This window comes from Rhinolophus hipposideros, assembly GCF_964194185.1.
Source record: "Rhinolophus hipposideros genome assembly, chromosome: 20".
In the NCBI taxonomy this organism is placed as follows: Eukaryota; Metazoa; Chordata; class Mammalia; order Chiroptera; family Rhinolophidae; genus Rhinolophus; species Rhinolophus hipposideros.
Genome location: NC_138066.1, coordinates 25814495 through 25835238, shown reverse-complemented (window position 1 = coordinate 25835238; position 20744 = coordinate 25814495). Strand labels below are relative to the sequence as shown.

Genomic DNA, 20744 nt, shown 5'->3' with positions numbered 1-20744 from the left:
TTAGGAAAACTGAAGCAGAATCCAATAAGAAAGTTCTAGTCAACTTAAAAGACTTTTAAATCAGGACGTTTCTTGCTGTCGCTGGATGAACAAGTGAGGGATCAACCACAGAAACTGGACAACTACCATACCTCTCCTAAAATCCAGTTCCACAATCCTACTACTTGAATTTAGAATCCTATAGAGGGGATAGGATAAAAATGTCATAGTCTATCCTACTATCCAAACTTCTCTCAGAAGCTTAAACCAGACATAAACTATTAAAAATATCAGAGGTGCAGCTTCTGTTAAATGACTACTAATCAGTTTCTCCCAAAATTTGCACACAATATCTTGTATAGATGAGAATGTATATTTACTGAATGTAAAAACCTAAAATAAGAAAACACTGTGTTAAATCTCTTAATGTTTTTGTTCACGCATTGTACATTTCCCCCTTAAAATAAAAATATTACACATGTATCCTTTATCCTTCTATCTTGCAATATTAATAAAAATATAAAGCTTTAAAACTTTTAAATCTACCAGCATTTATAAATATATTAAACAAGTTAAATACTTTTCTTTAGAAGACATTTAAATAAATGATATATTAACAAAACCATCTTACCATTTACGATAATGTATCATTAAAATTAAAGAAAGATATAAAAATAGAAGAATGCTCCCATTAATATAAAAGAATTAGGAGCTCCTAAGGTTGATGGGTGGTCCATTTCTGGATGCCTTACTCTTAAAAAAGAACGCTGGGTAGGAAGTAAGAGCATTTCCTGGTTAATCACTCAGAAAATTAGCTCTTTCCCAGAGTTTCTTCCCTGGAATTCCTGACCCATTTAGACCTGTGATCTTGGTGACCTTACGCCTTCATTTCTCATACAACCTTCTCTAAAAGGATCACACTGTGACTTGAAACAGATAGACTGAACTTCCGTCTGGACTTGTGCTGACTACAGTTTGAGAGTGGCAAGACGACAAAGCAACACACACAGATTATTCTCCAGTACCATAGATGCAGCAGTTTTTAGAGGCTTTCTTGACTGTAATAGAAGGCCAGGACTTTTCATTTGAAAGGGATCTGGGCAGCAAAAAAAAAAGGCTGCTAGATATTTAGTACTTGTCAAGGTAAATAATCTGAACTAAACAGCTGTAGTAAATACCAAATTCCCAATTTTCAATTAACAAAATTCTCAAATTAACAAAACAAAAATACTTCTTTTTCCTTAACAGAACTGAAAAAAATCCCAACAGTATGTCATGTGCGAGGCTAGTCTGCCTCCAGCTACAGCTAGTGCACAATGTCACATTTGTCATCCATTTCTCACTCTTTTAATTCTTCCTCCTTTGGAAAGTGCTCCTGCTTGCAGGCCACGTCCACCAGCAGATGAAGATCTAGAAAGAAAGAAGATTTGTTTACTCACTCTTAGCCTCTCAGACTGTAGAGTTCCATAGATAAGAAGAATAAGTTGCTTATGTTTCATCTGTAGATTTGGTTCTAAAATCATTACTCATCAGATTCTCAATTTTAGGTCATTCCTGTATCTCTAAAGCACACAGGTGCAGCCCACTTGTTACCCCAAAGAGACCAACAAAATCTAAAGTTTCTATCCCTTCAATGATATGGCCAAACCTCTTTTCATTTCAATTGCTTTTTATTATAAGTGGAAAATTAAGGAAAAATGTCAAAGGGATCAGAGTGACATATACAGATAAAAATTCATTTTTAAAAAAAATTCATTTCTTTGATGTGATAAGGATAAGTGGGTAGGTTGTAGAAATATGAAAAAGTAATGCCCCTTCAGAAATACAATTATCAAAATAAGTAATCACTACTTTTCCAAAGTTAAATGCCTTACAAAATTTCCACTTAGGACTAACACATCTGATGTCTTGTAAAAACACCTATCTGAAGTGTCTGTAAAAAGAAAGTATACCCTTCACAGAGGTCAAGAGACGAAAGTGGCTCATTAAAAATGGAAAGAAGTTCTACCATAAGAAAAGATGAAATAGTGCCATTTGCAACAACATGGATGGATCTTAAGATTATTATGCTAAGCAAAATAAATCAGAAAGAAAAAGTCGAGAACCATATGATTTCACTGATACGTGGTATATAAAACTGAAAACAACAAAGGAACAAGACAAACAAATAAAGAAACAAAAACTCACAGACACAGACAATAGTTTAGTGGTTACCAGAAGGTAAGGGGGGAGGGGGACGGTAGATGAGGGTAAAGAGGATACAATATATGGTGATGAAAAGAGAACTGACTCTGGGTGGTGAACACACAATTGATACAGAGATGATGTATTGCAGACTGTGCACCTGAAACCTATGTAACTTTACAAACAATTGTTGCCCCAATAAACTTAAAAAAAATGGAAAGAAGTAAAAAAGTGAGCTCTCCATTCTGTAACACAAAAAGCTAAGACCATGTATAGTAGACTGAATGGCGTATCTGATACAGGCAGCAATAAAAGGATCTTAATGTGCCTTCTAGATTCAATCTAATTAGTTCATAACTTCTAAAGCAACATGACTAGGAAGAATTTTAGGTTGGTTTTGAAGTTTATAATTTTGCCATAGTGGCATTTTGGAGTTAAACTAAACTATACAGCATGAATCCTTTATTTCATTCTATATATACTGAGACTTTTGTCACTATATTTGCAGAACACAGCTTCTGGGAGATTGATCCACAGCCTGGGCAAGAGAGCTGATACAATAAAATAATTCTATCACCTTTGAGAAAAATCTAGAAAGCATCTGGAACAGTACCTAATTTTTGCCATATATTATAAAAGATAGACCAGTCACTAGGGCCAAGTACTAGTTCATCTGGTAAACTACACTACAATCTATCCACAAAAAGCAAGCCATTAATCCAGATGAGCACAGTATAGAGGGAGAACAGACCAATGTTAAGTGGTTATGTTTATCATTTATAATAGGCTTCTCACACATCCATAATCATAGCAGCATTATTCACAATAGCCAAAAGGTGGAAGCAATCCAAGTGCCCATCAACAAATGAATGCATAAACAAAATGTGATATATACATGAAATGGAATATTATTTGGCCTTAAAAAGGAAGGAAATTCGGACACATGCTATAACATGAATGAACTTTGAAGACATTACATTAATTGAAAGAAGTCGTTCACAGAAGGATGAATACTGTATGATTGCACATATATGAGGTACCTAAGAGTAGTCAAATTTATAGAGACAGAAAATAGAATGGTGGTTGCCAGGGGCTGAGGGAAAGGAGTTATTCTGTAATAGATATAGAATTCAATTTGAGAAGATGAAAAAAGTTCTGGAGATGGTGATGGTAGTACAACAATGTGAATGTACTTAATGCCACTGAAATGAACACTTAAAAATGCTTAATGTGGTAAATTTTATCTTATGTACATTTTACCACAATCTAATATTTTATAATCTAAATAGTGATAATAATAACAGTAATATCTTATATATATATCACATCTTTTTTTCTCTTTTAATTTGCCAATTTTTTTAAAATAATTTTTTATTTTTTGATTACAGTTGACATACATTATTATGTTAGTTTCAGGTGCACAACATGGTGATTAGACATTTATGTAACTTACGAGGTGATCACCTGATAAATCTAGTACCCGTCTGACAGCCTACACAGTTATTTCAATATAATTGACTATATTCCCTATGCTATACTTTACATCCCCATGACTATTTTGCAACTATCAATTTGTACTTCTTAATCCCTTCCCCCTTTCCACCCATCCCCCCCCAACCCTCCTCCCATCTGGCAACCATCAAAATGTTCTCTGTATCTATGAGTTTGTTTCTGTTTTGTTTATTTTGTTCTTTAGATTCCACATATAAATGAAATCGTAAGGCATTTGTCTTTCTCTATCTGACTTACTCCACTCAGCACAATACTCTCTAGGTCCATCCATGCTGTTTCTGATGACAAGATTTCATTCTTTTTTATGGCTGAGTAATGTTCCATTGTATGAAAGTACCATCTCCTTGTTATCCACTCAACCATTGATGGATACACAGGTTGCCTCCATATCTTGGCTATTATAAATAATGCTGCAATGAATATATGGATGCGCATATATCCCTTTGAAATAGTATCATAATCTTTTTCTCAAATAACTAAAATGCATTATTATAAGGTCATCTAATTAATCCTGACGAGTAAACAGATACTGGGGGGAAGAACCTCTGAGCTATATGGCTAGTGAAGTAAAGCTAGTGATTTCTGAATCTTGCTGCACATTGGAATCACCTCAGGATCTTTTAAAAAATACTGATGCCTACGGTTCCTACCTCATATATTCTGATTTAATTGGTATAAAGAGCAACCTAAGCATCAGGATTTTTAAAAGCTGATCAAAAGATGCAGAAGGAGTAATACCTAATTACTTCTCCAAACACTTCAGCTCCATATCAGAACAAGTACAGGCCATATTGTAATAGAAAATACTAAAAGAAGATTTTGGAATATGAATCGACCCAACTATAACCCAGCTTTGAAAGCAGAGTAGAAATTCTTGATAATACCAAAGGAAAAGAATATTAAAGCAACTATAGATTCATTTGGGGAGAGAGACGGAAGAACAACAGCAGCAAATTCTCTTTTTCTCCGTGAACAAATGCCACTTATTTAATTGCTTACTAGGACTCTTTCATATTGATAGGTTCAACTAATGGACAAGTACACCACAGATAGGCATGTAAAAATAACAATAGCCTCTATGGCTCTCTAACATCTTGGGAGTGAGTTATGTAAAGTAGTAAGAGCAACAAAACCCTCTTAACAAACTTAATGATTGGGCTTTAAAATAGCATTGGGCTATTATAAAACAGCATTGGGCCTTAATGGTTGGGCTTTAAAATAGCTGTGGCACACAGCTTCTAATAACAAGCATCTAAACATAATAGTTTTATTAAAGTGAGCTTCCTTCATTAGCAAAGCTACCAATCAAGGAGTTAGAGTCTAGAGACCAATACAAATACAAAAAGACACAGACTAGCTTGGTGCTACCAGAGATTTATATGATTCCGTTCAGAAGAGAACCTTGCATACTCATCAGAGAAGATAAGTACTTGGGAATCACAGCAGCTGAGTTGGTCTGAAAGCTGAAAGACTTTGAGGGACAAGAGCATTGCATCTACTTGTTTGAGAATGTTAATTCCTACTGAGAGCACCCTCTAGGGTTTGGGGGCTATTACCTTAATGAAATCTCAATCTAATAGTTACAAAATTCCTTTCTTCAGGAATGAAGTGAACTTTGCTCTTAAACATTCAGTTTCCCTTAACTATAAATATCCCATCAGAACGTAAGACAGTGTAGCTTCTACAATAAGATTACTATTTGGGAATACTGAGTTTAGAGTAATGTCATTATAGAAATTGGAGGAGCATGACTGAGTCTAATTTTCTTTACCTCTTGGTATTTTTAATCCACAAGGTATTTCCTTAAGTCAACATGTACTCAAAAGGCCTATACCCAGCATGGCAACGACTGTGATTAACAACCTCCTTCTAACAAGTGCACATCTATCGAAATCAATACTATCTGGATACCTAATCAACTTGAAGTCTCTTATTTAATAAAAATTCAAAGAAAGCTTGAAGTGTGAGAGGATGGCTCTACTTAAATAGGGCAGACAAATTTTCAAAATAATTCAGTTATAGAAGGCCTCTGGTAAGTTCTGGGATACAAAATGCCCCCGTTCAGTGGGATACTGAGAGACATAATGACATTACAACATTTAGTGTTAGAATCACACTTTCAGAATTTGGGGCCAAATGAGTGTTTAGAGGCGAGTTCATAAAATTATCATGTACTGGGAGAGCTGGAACCTTACTGATGCTCCACTAATATCACTCCTCTTAATGACAGTGACAGTTGAAATTTAAGTGATACTCTATAGGAGTTTTACATTTGGTTCCTATCATTAATAGTTTAAGCTTAGAGTTTAAATAAATAAATAATGTCAAAATAAAAAAGATATTTGGTCATCTACAGGAACTAAACTGACTACCTCATTGTGCGCTCTCCCCACAAGCACCGCCTTACTCTCTTAAGGGCTTCTCTGGTCATCAATGATCAGGGCTGTGAAAAGATCAGAAGCTAAGAACAAGAATTTCCTAATACAGGGTGCAATAGACTGAATGTCCCCGCCCCTAAATTCATATGTTGAAACCTAACCCCCAATGTGATGGTGTTAGAAGGTGAGACCTTTTGCAAGTGATTAGGTTATGAGGGTGGAGCCCTTATGAATGAAATTAGTGCCCTTATATAAGAGATCTGAGAGCTCCCTTGTCCCCTCTGCCATGTGAGGACACAGCAGGAAGGTAGTCATCTACGAACCAGGAACTGGGCTCTCACCAAACACTGAATCTGCAGGTGCCTTGATCTTGGACTTCCCAGCTGTCAGAACTGTTGTTTGAGCCACCTACTCCATATTATTTTTGTTATAGCAGCCTAAACAGAGTAAAGTCACAGAGAAGGCAAACTTTTTCTGTAATGAACCAGATAGTAAATATTTTAGGCTTTGTGGGTCACATGGTCTCCACTGCAACTGCTCAACTCCGATGTTGTAGTGTGAACATCGGATAATAGATAATATGTAAATGAATGGGTGTGCCTGTGTGTTCCAATTAAACATTATTTATGGACACTGAAATTTGAATTTCATCTTTATGTGTCATGAAATCTTCTTTTGATTTCCCCCCCAACCATTTCAAATGTAAAAACCATGCTTATGATGTAGGCCATATAAAAACCGAGAAGTGAGCTAGATTTGGTCCATGGGCCATTGTTTCCCAACTCCTGTTCTTACAGCGCACACTAGGGCTATAATCAAGAGAAATTTAAGCAAAACAGGAGATTTCATCAAATAGAATATTGTTATAATAGTTGTCAAAAACTCATCTTTTCTCCAAAGAAAATATACAAATGGCCAACGAGCACATGAAAAGACACATCATTAGTCATTAGGGAAATGCAATCAAAACCACAATGCAAAACCACTTCACATCCACCAATATGGCTAAAATAATAAAAAGTGAAAAATAACAAGTGTTAGAGGGCGTATGAAAAAATGGGAACCCTTGTACATTGCTGGTGGGGATGGAAAATGGTTCAGCTGTTATGAGAAATAGTTTGGCAGTTCCTCCAAAATTAAACAGAATTACCATATAACCCGGCAATTCCACTCCTAGGTATATACCAAAAAGAACTGAAAATACATACCCAAATACATATACAGATATGTTCATAGCAGTACTTTTCACAATAGCCAAAAGGTAGAAACAACCCAAGTGTCCATTGGCAGATGAAGACATAAACAAATTGTAGTATATATTAATACTTACAATGTAATATTATTCAGCTGTAAAAAGGAATAAAGTTCTGATACGCATGCTACAATGTAGATAAACCTTGAAAACATTATGCTAAATGAGATAAGCCAGACACAAAGATCTTATGTTGCATTTCATTATATGAAAATATCCAGAATAGGTAAATCCACAGAAAGAGAACACAGATTGGTAGTTGCCAAGGGCTTGAGGGAGGATGGAATAGGAGCAACTGTTTAATGAATATGGGGCTTTCCTTTGGAGTGATAAAAGGTGTTGGAACTACTAAGAGTCTGTGCAACATTGTCAGTGTACTAAATGCCACTGAACTGTACACTTAAAAATGGTTAAGATGGTATGCTTCATGTTATATGTAGTTTACCCCAATTTTTTAACATTGTTCTTTTCCAAGGATTTTTTTAAAACATACATCAGCAAGATAACAGTGTATTTGATAGAGGAAAAAGCAATTCATGCACTCAACTAACATTTAGTGCCACAGGTAATAATCTAGGTGCTGGGGATACAGCAATGACCAAAATAAAGTCCTCATCATCATGGAACTAACCTAGAAGGGGAGAAAATAATAAATAGAAAATGTCAAGAAGTGATAAACAGACTGGGAAGCGACCGAAGCCTGGTCACTTTTAAGGGTCCTGGAAGTTATTGTTTGCCCTTGGTAATCGTGCTGCGATGTGGTTCGAGATTCTCCCCGGGGTCGCTGTTATGGGCGCATGCTTACTCATCCCCGGAATAGCCACTGCGCACATCCACAGGTTCACTAGTGGGGGCAAGGAAAAAAGGGTTGCCTATTATTCATATCAGTGGACTTTGATGGAAAGAGACAGGCGAGTCTCTGGAGTTAATCGTTACTATGTGTCAAAGGGTTTGGAGAACATTGACTAAGGAAGCATTTTCCTGATTGATGAAAAATAACTCAGTTATGCGCATCTACACCAGCTAGAAGGTTATGCAGTGTATTATGTACCATGTAGTATATTATGTAGTGTGTAATAAAAATTAAAAAGTAAAAAAAAAAAAAAGTGATAAACACTACAGAAGAAAAACACAGGATAAAGAATAGAGATTGAGGGATGGGCAGGAAATAGGGAATAGGGTGCTATTTCAAATAGCATGGCCAGAAAGGGATCTATGATGAACTGGCATCTGAGTAGAGAACTGAATGAAATGAAGGAAGAAGCCATATGAATATCTGGGGGAAGAACTTTTCAGGCAGAGAGAACAGCAATGTGAAGGCATATGTTTGGTCTGTTCAGAGAACAGTGAAGAGACTGCTGTGGCTGGCGTAGAGGAGGGAGATAGGTGGTAGGAGATGAAGTCAGAGCAGTCGCCAGTAGCCAAATCATTGAGCCTCTTGTAGACCATGGTAAGGATTTTTAGATTTTATTCTAAATGTGATGGAAAAACCATTGGAAAATTTAATCAGGGAAATAATGTTTTTAAAGGACCACTGTGATTACTGTGTGCAGAAAAGACCATAGGGGCCAACAGTCGAAGCAGAAAGACCAGTTAAGAAGCTATCACAGTCCTCTAGGCAAGAGAGGATAGTGGCTTGGATCATGGTGATAGCATGGAAAGTGATGAGAAATGGTCAGATTCTGGATCTGCCCTGAGATAAAGCTGACAGGATCTGCTGCTGGTTGGATGCGGGATGTGAGAGAAAAGGGTCAAGAAAGACTAAGATTTGGGGTTGACAAGAAGTAACTCGAAGTATTAGTTCTTGAAATAAGTAAAACTGGTGAAAAGGTGGAACACATTAAGTTTGGGACACCTACTGGACATCCAACCAAAAATGCAGCATAGGCAATAAGGTATGCAAGTCTGGTGTACAGAGAAGATTGAGACTTAAGATATAAATTTAGGAATAATCACAATAAAGATGATAATAAAAACAATAAGACTGGTGAGATTACCTAGGAATTGAATAGAGAGAGAAGAAAAGAGCTCTAAGAACTGAGCTCTGGGACTCATCAATATTTAGAAGTCAGGGAAGATAAACTACGGAGTGGAGTGGCCAGTGAGGTTGAAGGAAAGAAAACCAGGAAAGGATGATGTTCCAGAAGCCAAGTGAAGAAAGTACTTCAGGAAATTTAAAGTAGTCTGTTCAAATGGTACAGTAAAATGGGGCTGAGAACTGACCATTGGATTTTCCAATGTGGCAGTCATTCGAAACCTTGATAAGAGTTTTACCTGAGCAGCAGGAATGAAAACCTGATTGGAAAATCCAGTTGAGATAAGGATTTGTTTTCAAGAAGCTTTTCTCTAAGGGGAACAAAAAATGGAGTAGTAGCTGGATGGAAATATGAAGGAAGGAAACGTGAAAACCTATGATGACATATTTGTACTGATGGGAATTAGCTAATATAAAGGATAAAATGTGATTAATGAAGAGTAAGGGGGGATAACTGTAAGTGCTAAGTCCACAAGTACACAAAAGGGGACGGGACTCTGTACACAAATGGAAGGACTGGCCCTTTTCCATTGTAATAGGAGAAAAGGCAGGGTGTATTGTTACACAGGAGGTAGACTGATAGATTTGTTGGTGGGACGATATGAAAGTTCTAGCTGCTTCTATTTTCTCAGTAAAATAAGAAACAAGATCATACCTGAGAATGAAAAGAGAGGAGGGGTGTTGGAAGTTGGAGCAGAAAGGACAAGATATGATAGAGTAGTTTTGAAAAATGGAAGTGCACCGACTAGGGAAATATAATAGGATTGCTCGCAACACTGAGAACCCACATGAATTTTAAGTGAGACCCGTCATTTGAAAATTATTTAGCAGTAATAAACATAATAATAAGTATTGTGAAAGGAACAATTATTGCTAAAATTCCATTGCTACCAAGTACTATTTACTATGTACCAGGCATTACATGAAGCCAGTTATATGTTTTATATAATTATTACTTTCATTTTACAGATAAAAACCTGAGGCTCAGTAAAGTTAATATGTCCAAGATTCCCACAGTAAATGGTAGAATCCAGATTTCAATTTAGGTTTTCTAATACCAAAAGTTTCCTTCCTATTGACTATGCTGTACTGCCTCTAATAGATAGTATATAAATCTTATACTGACTTTGGTTAAGGTCATGTTTTCACAGACCAACTGTTAGGCTAAGTTCCCTCAAGAAAAAATAATTTGCATCTTCATGAATTGTATGTCTGCTTACATTTTCATTACAAAAGTTAACTTTTTTGCAAAGAGGTTCTAGCGTGAGTCATTTATTTGCTTCCTGACCCTAATAAAATGAAAATGTGATTAGATGTCATAATAATGCCAATATTTCACAACTCTGCTGTTTCACAGCAGGAAGCCAAGGTCAATTAAGACTCATCTATCAACACCACTGACCAAAGGATAAAGCTTTACTCAGGGAAAAAAAAAAAACACAGGAAGAGTTAATAAAGATAATTAAGGTGCTAATTATTTTATCAGTTACACGTATAACCATAATATATAGTGAAAGAGAGGAAATTATTATTTTAACAGCAGGCACCAGAGTTCCTCTTGGGAAGGTAACTGTCATTGGTGAGGAATGTATCTTGACAGGTTGTTTTCTTGGGGGAAGATGAGGCCTCAGGGACATTATGAAATACAAGTGATACCTAACCTCTTCTGCCCAAGTAAGAGAGAATTCAGGACCTGGGAAAAGAACAGGAAAGAAAAGAGAGGAGAAGAGAAGGTATGGTGAAGTACAAGGAAAGACGACAACATGGCAGAAGGTCATGTTCACTAGACAAGGAAAGGTGAGAAAGTGGAAAAGTGATTGAAGGGCTTTTGAAAAGAAGGATGCCTAACACTCCATTTAAATTATTTGCAATATTTTAAATGCAAACCCTTTCTACCTCCCTAAATCTTCAGAAAAGTGTGCCACACATACAAATGCCTAATGTAAATGCTTGGCAGAGGGGAGAAATCAAATGAAGGGGGGTAGCACTGCATCTGGTATGGCATGGAAAAGAAAGGGAAGCACAGCCTTAGGAGGCGAGAAGTGAGAAATGGATGAATCTGGAATTAAGTAGAAGCAGAAACTCCAAAATAAAAGTGAACGTAAACCTCAGAAATCCTCAGAAATCTTGGAAAAATATTTTTGGTGTGGGATAAGGTTAACTTGAGTCAATCATATCTAAACTTCAAAAGTGAGGTTAATATCTGAGATATAAATATTTTTTCAAAACATTCTTTAAATCACTCATTCCTATTACTTTGAGGCTTTTATATTCATATTATAGGAATACTTTAAAATATTTATACTATTTTTAGTATTTTGGAATTTCTTTTCAATTTAAAAAGTCTAGGAAAACACAAAAAGGGGGTGAAAATTTCCCATACTCCCACCATTGTGTAGATTCATATACAAATTAAGAAGTAAAAAAATACCTCTCTACACCTCTAATTCTACATTCCCAGAGGGAACCACTGTTTTATATATATAATATGTTCTCATATACTTCCAGATTTTTTTCTATAATTATATAGTATATACTTTTCCTCCTTTTATCCTTTCTAGAAAGGGGATTGTCCTAGACATATGCTTCACCTTGCTTTATTTACTTAACATTATTATGAACATTTACTATATTCCCAGGTAACAACATATCAAATCACTACTTTATTTTCTTAAATGGTTGCACAGTATTTCATTACATGAATTTATCATAATTTATCTAGTTCCCTATTATCAGGCATTTATGTTTTTTCCAAATTTCTGCTACTATAAATAACCAGTGAACTCTGTACTAGAGATTCCTAGGAGTGGAATTCCTGAGTCAAAGCACAAGAATTTCAGTTATTTATAGAGAATGCCAAATTGCCCTCCAAAAAGCTCTACAAATTTATATTCCAATTAGTGTATAAGAAGTTCTTTTTCCCTCTACAAACGTGGGTATCAGTAAACTTGGATATTATCAATAGTTTAAGTTTTGCCAAATTGGCAAAAAATGTTTTAATTGATTTAACTTGCATTTCTCTGATGACTGATTTCTCTAAGGGGTTCAACATCTTTCTATACACTTATTGGTTGTTTGTATTTCTTCTTTTGAACTGCACATTAATATTTTATTTTTATTGGGTTGCCTTTTTATTGATTTGTAGGAGCTTTTACGTTTATGAATACAATCCTTTATATTTTCTGTTGTAAATATTTTCTCTTAGTTCATGTAACAGAGACTTCTAATTGTTTCCTAATATTTCTTCTTCCTTTAAACAAATCATGGTATTGTTCAAAAACACAAATGGTCCCCAGCTAAAGGCTGCATTTCCAAGTTCCCCTGCAGCTAGTTAGACCATGTGACCAAGTTCTGGTCAAACTGACGTGAGCATAGTGATAATTATGCTCATAAAAAGAAGAGATAATTATAGCGGGCTGCTGGCTGACATGTGGATGTAGTGGTGAGCCATCTTTAATCATTCAACACCTGAGGACTCGCAGAGAGAAGTGAAGCTGCCACATCAGCTCTGGATAGCTCACAAAGTGGATCATGAGGGAAAAATAAACTTCTAAATTGTTTAAGCCATTGTTTTGTTTGTTTGTTTTGTTTGTTACAGCAACCTAACTTATATGTGAATTAATATAGAATTAAGAATGTAGAAATGGGGTGCTGCTGTAATTCAAATTAAAACATGTGGTATTAGCTTGGCGGTCAGACAGAGAGGGTTAAGACACAGCAGGCTAGAACGCTGGTGATCCTTATAATCTATATCAAAACATTTGGTAAAATTGTTGCCTGTGAGGCAGACCACAGGCCAAGTGAGTACATAACCATAGGGGAAAAGGCTGACAAAATTCACAATGTGTTGGCTGTTTCTTCACACATTCAGCAAAGCCCTAAAACAAAAGGTAGGCAGTGTGCAAGTAGAGATGGAAAGGAATATTTCTCTGCTTGTGGTTGATAAACAATTGACTAGGGTTCAGTAATTTGGGTTGTGCATCCAACTGCTGCAATATCCCAACTTGAAGCTGTTGTAAGAGGTGGCTCTAAAGAGGGCCTTCTTCTCTCATGTACCTCTGATAGACAGTGGGAGAGAGCTCTATGGCAAAGAGCAGGGTAAGGGTGTTATCTCTCTAAACCCCCTCTTTCAGATGATCTCAGTATAGGTGTCATTATGTTGAGGGAAAGGGATGGGCAAAGCTCAGACAGTAAATCAAATACCAGACTTTTCAGGTTTAAAAACTATCTAAATGAGCTCTCTGACTGTTACAACCTACATTTGGAATGAACAAAGGCAAACAAAGAAAAAGTCTACCATGTTTGTCTGTTTTTTAAGAACTAAAATGCTAGAGAAATAACTAGCATTCATATAACTGGCCTGCTGTGTAACTGTTCAGGCTCTAAAGTAATCCCCAGACTCTTTAGATCCACTCGAGCAGAAAGTAGGCAATGAAAACTGGATTGTTCCAAAGAAATACATATTCCCCAAGGACTACTTCAACATAATGATTTGTGTATATCAATAGTGTGTTCCTTTTTATTGCTAAGTAGTATTCCACTGTATACTATTGGATATACAGGAATGTATGTATCCATTCACCTTTTGATGGAAATTTGTAGTTGCCCTAGGGCTGTGTAGCTATTACAAAAAGCAAACAAACAAACAAACAAAAAAAAAAAAACCTGCTTTGTACTTTCATGTATAGGTCTTTGTGTGGACATGGATTGGGTGATGGGTATATGTTTAACTTAATTTTTAAGAAACTGCCAACTGTCAAACTGTTTCCAAAAGTGGTTATCCTATTTTTAATTCCCACTAGCAGTGTATGAGAGTTCTGAGTGCCTCATCAACAGTTGATATGGTCCTGTTATTTTCCTTTTTAAAAATTTTAGCCATTCTATGAGATCCAAGATGGTGTAGTAGATAAACACTGTGCTTGCCTCCTCCCGTGAACACATTAAAAATACAACTAAAAAAACAAACAACCCAATTAAGAAATGGGCAGAGGACTTGAGGAGACATTTTTCTAAAAAGGACATACAGAAGGCATGAAGACATATGAAGAAATGCTCAACCTCACTAACCGTCAGAGAAATGCAAATAAAAACCACAATGAGATACCACCTCACTCCAGTCAAAATGGCTATCATCAATAAATCAACAAACAACAAATGCTGGCACGGATGTGGAGAAAAGGGAATGCTAGTGCACTGTTGGTGGGATTGCAGATTAGTGCAGCCACTATGGAAAACAGTATGGAGGTATCTCAGGAATCTGAAAATGGAACTACCCTATGATCCAGTAATTCCACTCCTAGGCATCTACCCAGAGAAATCCAAAACTCCAATTCAAAAATCTGTATGCACTCCTATGTTTATTGCAGCACTATACACAATAGCTAAGACATGGAAACAACCGAAATGCCCATCGGTAGATGACTGGATTAAGAAGCTGTGGTACATTTATACAATGGAGTATTACGCAGCCATAAAGAAGAAAGAAATCTTATCATTTGCAACAACATGGATGGATCTAGAGAACATTATGTTAAGTGAAATAAGTCAGGAAGAGAAAGACAAGTACCATATGATCCCACTTATATGCAGAATCTAAAGAAAAGAATATGTGAATGAACTAATCAGACAGTTTTGAGGACACAAAGAAAAAACCGAGAGTTGTTAGATGGGCGAGGGTGGGGGTGGGGGTTGGGGATAAGGGGAAAGGTGAAGGGATTAGGAAGCAGCTGGTAACCACAAGATGGCCTCAGGGTTTTCTGAAAATTAATTTGGGGAACTTATTCAATAATGTAAAGATTTTGTTGGGTATCTGATGGACATGCGTCCTATTTGGGAGATCAGCTCAGAGATAATGTGGATGCCTGAGGGCGGAGGGATAATGGATGAGGGGAGAGGGGTTCACAGTGTGAGGGATATAAATGATGAACATCTAAGTATTACCTTGTCTTGTACACATGAAACTAATAAAAAAATTAAAAAAAATACAACTAAATTATAGAATAATCAACCTAGAGAACCATCTGGACATGTGCATCCATACATTCATTGCAGCATTGTTTACAACGGCCAAAATGTGGAGGCAGCTTGGGTGTCTTGTCGATGGATGAATGGATAAAGAGGAGATGGTACACATATACAATGGAAGATTGCTCAGCCATGGGACGGAATGAGTTCTCGCCATCTGGGGTGGCATGGATGGACCTGGAGGGTATTGTGCTGAGTGGAGTGTCAGACAGAGAAAGACAGATGCAGTGTGATTTTGCTTACATGTGGAATCTAAAGAACAAAATGAACAAACAGAAACAAACTCATAGATACAGAGAACATTCTGATCGTTGCCAGATGAGAGGGGTTTAGGGAGGGTGAAAAAGGGGAAGGGATTAAGAAATACAAATTGGTAGCACAAAACAGTTATGGGGATGTAAAGCAAAGCATAGGGAATATAGTCAATAATATGGTAATAACTATGTATAGTGCCATGGGGGTACTGGACTAATCACAGGGATCACTTAAATTATATAAATGTCTAACCACTATGTTGTACACATGAAATTAATATAAAATAATATTGAATGTCAACTGTAATTGAAAAATTAAAAAAGGGGAAATAGGTGAAAGTCAGGAAGAGGTCCAGACTTCCAGGTATAAAACAAATAAGTCACGTGGATGTAATGTACAGCATGGGGAATACAGTCAATAATATTGTGATAGCGTGGTACAGTGTCAGTTGGTTGCTGGACTTATCATGGTGATTACTTCTTAGGTATGTAAATGATGAATAACTCTGGTGTATACCTGAAACTAATATAATATTGTATGTTAGCTATATTTTTAATAAAAATCTTTTAAAATTTTAGCCATTCTAATGGGGATATAATGACATCACATTGTAGTTTTAATCTGACTTCTATGATGATTAAACATGTTAAACATCTTTCCAAGTGCTTACTGGGCATTTTTATGTCTTCTTTTGTGAAATGTCTGTTCGTATCTTCCCATTTTTGAATTGCATTAAAAGGGTTCATTTTGATATGTGTTATCAATATTTTCTCCTAGCCCTTGGCTTGCTTTTTCGTTTTCTGAATGGTGTCTTTTAGAGAGCAAAAAGTTTTAAATTTTGATGAAATCTAATTTATCAATTTTTCTTTATTAATCATGCTTTTTGTGTTCTAAGAAATTTTTGCCCACCCTAAAATAGCAGTTTTTCTCTTTTTTTCCCAAGAAATTTTATAGTTTTAGGTTTCATATTTAGGTCTGTAATTCATTTTGAATTAATTTTTATGTATGGTTTGAGAAATGGGTCAATTCTAGATTCTGTTAAGACTTTCTTTTCTCCACCGCATTTGCCTTGGCACCTTTGTTGAAACCCAATTGACCACACTGTGGATCTATTTCTGTACTCTCTATTTTGTTTTACTCCTATGTCTACCTTTTCACCAATACCAAACTATTTTGATTACTGTAGCTTTATGTAAGTCTTGAAATCAGGTGAGGTGTCCCTCAACTTTTTGTTTTTAAAAATTAAAAATTGCTCAGGTTACTCTAAAGAAAGTCCTTTGCGTTTTCTTTTAAATTTTAGAATCAGCTTGTCATTAAAAAAAAATGTCTACTGGAATTTTGATTGGTATTGCATTGAATTTATATATCAATTTGGGAAGAACCATCATTTTGCCATATTGGGTGTTCTTATCCATGAACATGCATATCTTTCCATTTATTTATGCTTTCTTTAATCTCGTTCAGCAAAATTTGTAGTTTTTAGTGTAGAGGTCTTAGACATCTGTTTTCAATTTGTTTCTAGGTATCTTATGATTTTGGTCCTACTGTAAATATTTGGTTTTTCTAAATTTCATTTCCATGCTAGTTAATAAAAATACAGTTGATTTTTTTATATTACCCTATGTCCTGCAACCTTGCTAAATTCACTTATTTGTTTTATAGATTCCCTAGACTTTTTTTACATAAATAATCATATCACATGAAGTACAATTTCATTTCTTCCTTTCCAATCTTTACGCCTTTTATTTCTTTTTCTTGATTATTACAATGGTTAGGTCCACCTGTACAATATTGAATAAAGTGGTAAAAAAGGGCATCCTTGCCTTATTCCCAGTCTCTGGGGTAAACAGTTCAGTCTTTCACCGTTTATTACGATCTTTGCTATACATATTTTATAGATGCTCTTTATCAATTTGAGGAATTTTCTCCTCTCTCTACTTTATTGAGAGTTTTGATTATGAATGAATGCTGAATTTTGTCAGGTGCTTTCCCTACATCTATTGAAATCATTTTTCCCCTTTATTCTGTTAATATGGTGAATAACACTATTAAATATTTGAAAATCAATGAAGCCTTTCATTCCTGAGACAAACTCTACTTGATTGTGGTGTATTATCCTTTTTAAACATTGTTGGATTCAATAAACGAGGATAAAGAGACCAGAAAGAAACCCAGTACAATATTAGCTGCATTAATAAATGTGTGACTTTGAACAAGTTACTTATCCTCCACAAGCCTAACTTTCATGATCTTTTAAAATGCTAACAATACCACTTTCATCGAGTTTGTTGTGTAGCATAAAAATAGGTATGCAGTAAACATTAGTTCCTGTCCTTTTCTAAATTGCCTTCAAGGTCTATGCCATGTTTTAAACATCTTTAGTGGTGAGAAATCTTAATTTTTGATCATGGATTGGATCACATACTCAACTAAAAGTAACTGTGCAAGCCAAGTTTAATGAATGAGTGATCAAGATACTTTTTAGTCTAAAAGGTGTTTTGCAAAAAGAACCCAATGAGTCTAAACAACATCTTGAATATATCACTATTAGCTTACTTTTTGGAGAAAGTCTCACAGAAGTTCTCAACATTTTTCAAATTTTTATACGTTAAGATGATTGTTTGACCTAATTGACTAAATCTACTTGAATTGCATGCCTCTGCCATGCATATAATTTAAGAAAATTAAAGTTGCTCACTGTAGACTCTGATGACGTGTTTTTGGATCACAGAAGGAACACATTTTATTAGATGTCACTATTTTCTTTAAAAAATGATTTTTCCCAATTTGCCCTAGAGTAAAACCAACTGTATGTATGTGCCTAAAACAATCACTAATTCTGGGCTCCTACAAACCACAAGAGAAACAATCCTAGTGATACAGAGTCATACTTTACAGTATCTTTATAATGTGCTGAGGATAATGTGTTTAATGTCCATCTAGTTTTTCCTGCCGCAATTTAAGTGCATTTCCTCTTGTCCTATAGTCTGTTAATAAGAAAGCAAGTACATCTATAATTAACAAAGTCTTTGGCATCTGAAACAGTTATTAAATCACTCTTCATCTTTGCTTTCTCCAAATTAAATAATCCACATTCCTTCGCTTTTACTTACTATGTTCTACCTTTTCAAAAACTTAAATTCTTACATGAAATATTAAGGAAAAAAACTTTTACATACTTTACAAGGACAATTAAGAAAAAACAGAGTTAAAATTAGTTATGTACACAGCAATGTGATAAGTATAATACAAATAATAATAAATGAAGACCCAGAAAAACTGTCATTCATATATGATTTCTACACCATGTTTCTATTTCTAACATTCTAGAACATTATAATCCTTACCAGGGGACTTTCCTTGCTGTGAGTTGCTTCTTCGCTCTCTGTATCTGGCTGGAGTGGAGAAACCTGTGTCTCTACTAGGCTTGCTAGCAGGCCCCATTTCTGAAATAAGGAATCCCATCTGTTCTGAAGGCAAGATATTCTCAGGTGGACTGGTCTGGCTTTTTATTCTGGCATCCACCTAAAATATTAAACCCACTCATTATTCTGAACTTCCCCAAATATCTATAAGAAGTTATTTTATCAGAGGAACTCTATTATAGAAACATGATGCAACAAACATGCTTGTAAAGATCCTTATGAATAATACTAGCTTTGATTGTGTCGATCTAATTTGAATATTTGGTAGTAAGATGTGTATCTTCCTATAATACACAAACCTTTGAAATGCATGTAGAGCTAAAACATTTACTTTTTACTCACTGGAAGATTTACCATGAAGCTTGTTGATTCTTTTCTGGTAAAACTCACACACAAAAATTTACAATTGGTTAAGATCACTATCTTTTTCCACGCTAGCATCCCCTCCATCAGATTTCCCCTCCTGTTGGTCATACTGAAATGGCCATAGGCATAATCCTGTTGGATGATGTCGCTGGGGCTGTGGACACTTTATTCTACTAATTTTGTATTCTTTGTCTTAAAGAGGCCCTCAAAATTGTGTAAGCTTCAGCCCCTATAAAATCTAGATCTGCCTTGCTTATGAAATATGAGTTTCTTTCTTGGGAGTTCCTAAGTTTTCTTTGAAATGTCAAATCCCTTCAAAAAAGTGACCTATTTCTGAAATACTCTGTTTCCTTACGAATTTATTTAAAACATAGAACTATATAATGAAATAAAGCTAGCAGTTAAAATCATAGCTTTCAAAAGTTGTTTAAATATATATTTTAAAGAAAAGCAACCATGTGAATGCAATTCTAAGATATGAAATCTAATATTTTGGATGTGACTATGAAGGAACAAAGACAAATTTGTTTTTTGCATAGGCATATTTGAAACATAATGGGCCTATCTTTGGTCTACTGAATTTATATTATTTTAACACTATATACTGGGTCTCAACAGTTGGGCTCAAAAAGAAAAAAGAGTTGACAGAAACCTTAAGACATGTGGGTTTAAAATTAGAGCTAAAAAAGAATGTATTAAAAAAAAAAACTGCCTAAAAGTTGTCTTGGGACTCTCTAACAATGAAGATATTTTTCAGTCACATTGAAGAAAAAAAATCCAAAATGAAGAAAAAAAAGAAAAAAATTAAAAGTAGGAAAGAAATACTTATTAAATTAACTCAAAAAGTGATTTTAATCTGTATGTTCTTTTATTTAGAATCAAAGTTTATTCATTTTCTGGTCAAAAACTAGCAGCAATAAAGGAATTAGCACCTACCTTCAGAATGTCTCTCAAACTAGAGTCAGAGTTCTGCTTTAGGAACGCAGATATTAGTAAGGAAATTCAAACACAGTATACTCACAAGTCAAATTAGAATTCAATAATGATGTAAGAAAGCATAATAATACCTCCAACCATCTTCTTATTTCCTTCCATACTACAAATGGCTAGGAAGTCCCGATATTATCTGTCAGATAAACCATCCTTTCTGAGTAGTGGAATTTAATCAGTCGAGCACACCTAGTCCATCCAAATTAAGATAGGAAACAGGAAGCAAACCTGAAGCCATGCTTTTACATGAAAATAAATCTTATTCCACAATGCTCAAACTGCCTCTCTAGAGATTGACTTCAGACCACATAACATAGTAGAGGATGCCTGGGGGTTAATGTTAC

The 20744-nt window shown here is 35.3% G+C and overlaps 2 protein-coding genes across 2 annotated transcripts in view; one reads left to right on the top strand and one right to left on the bottom strand.

Annotated features, from left to right (window-relative positions):
- Window positions 1–1318: 1318 nt before the first annotated feature.
- The window catches only part of HSF5 (heat shock transcription factor 5), a gene marked incomplete at both ends in the record, with an annotated part of 36345 nt that continues 16919 nt past the window's right edge, over window positions 1319–20744 (bottom strand). The window contains 2 exons of the mRNA XM_081028741.1: window positions 1319–1389; window positions 18967–19144. Coding sequence (XP_080884867.1) covers window positions 1319–1389; window positions 18967–19144 — 249 coding nt within the window. The remainder of the gene's footprint in view (window positions 1390–18966; window positions 19145–20744) is intronic.
- On the top strand, window positions 8004–8394 carry LOC308488470 (NADH dehydrogenase [ubiquinone] 1 alpha subcomplex subunit 1-like). Its single transcript, XM_081028223.1, has one exon. It carries the CDS (start codon window positions 8062–8064, stop codon window positions 8272–8274), a length of 213 nt encoding a protein of 70 aa, XP_080884349.1. The 5' UTR covers window positions 8004–8061; the 3' UTR covers window positions 8275–8394.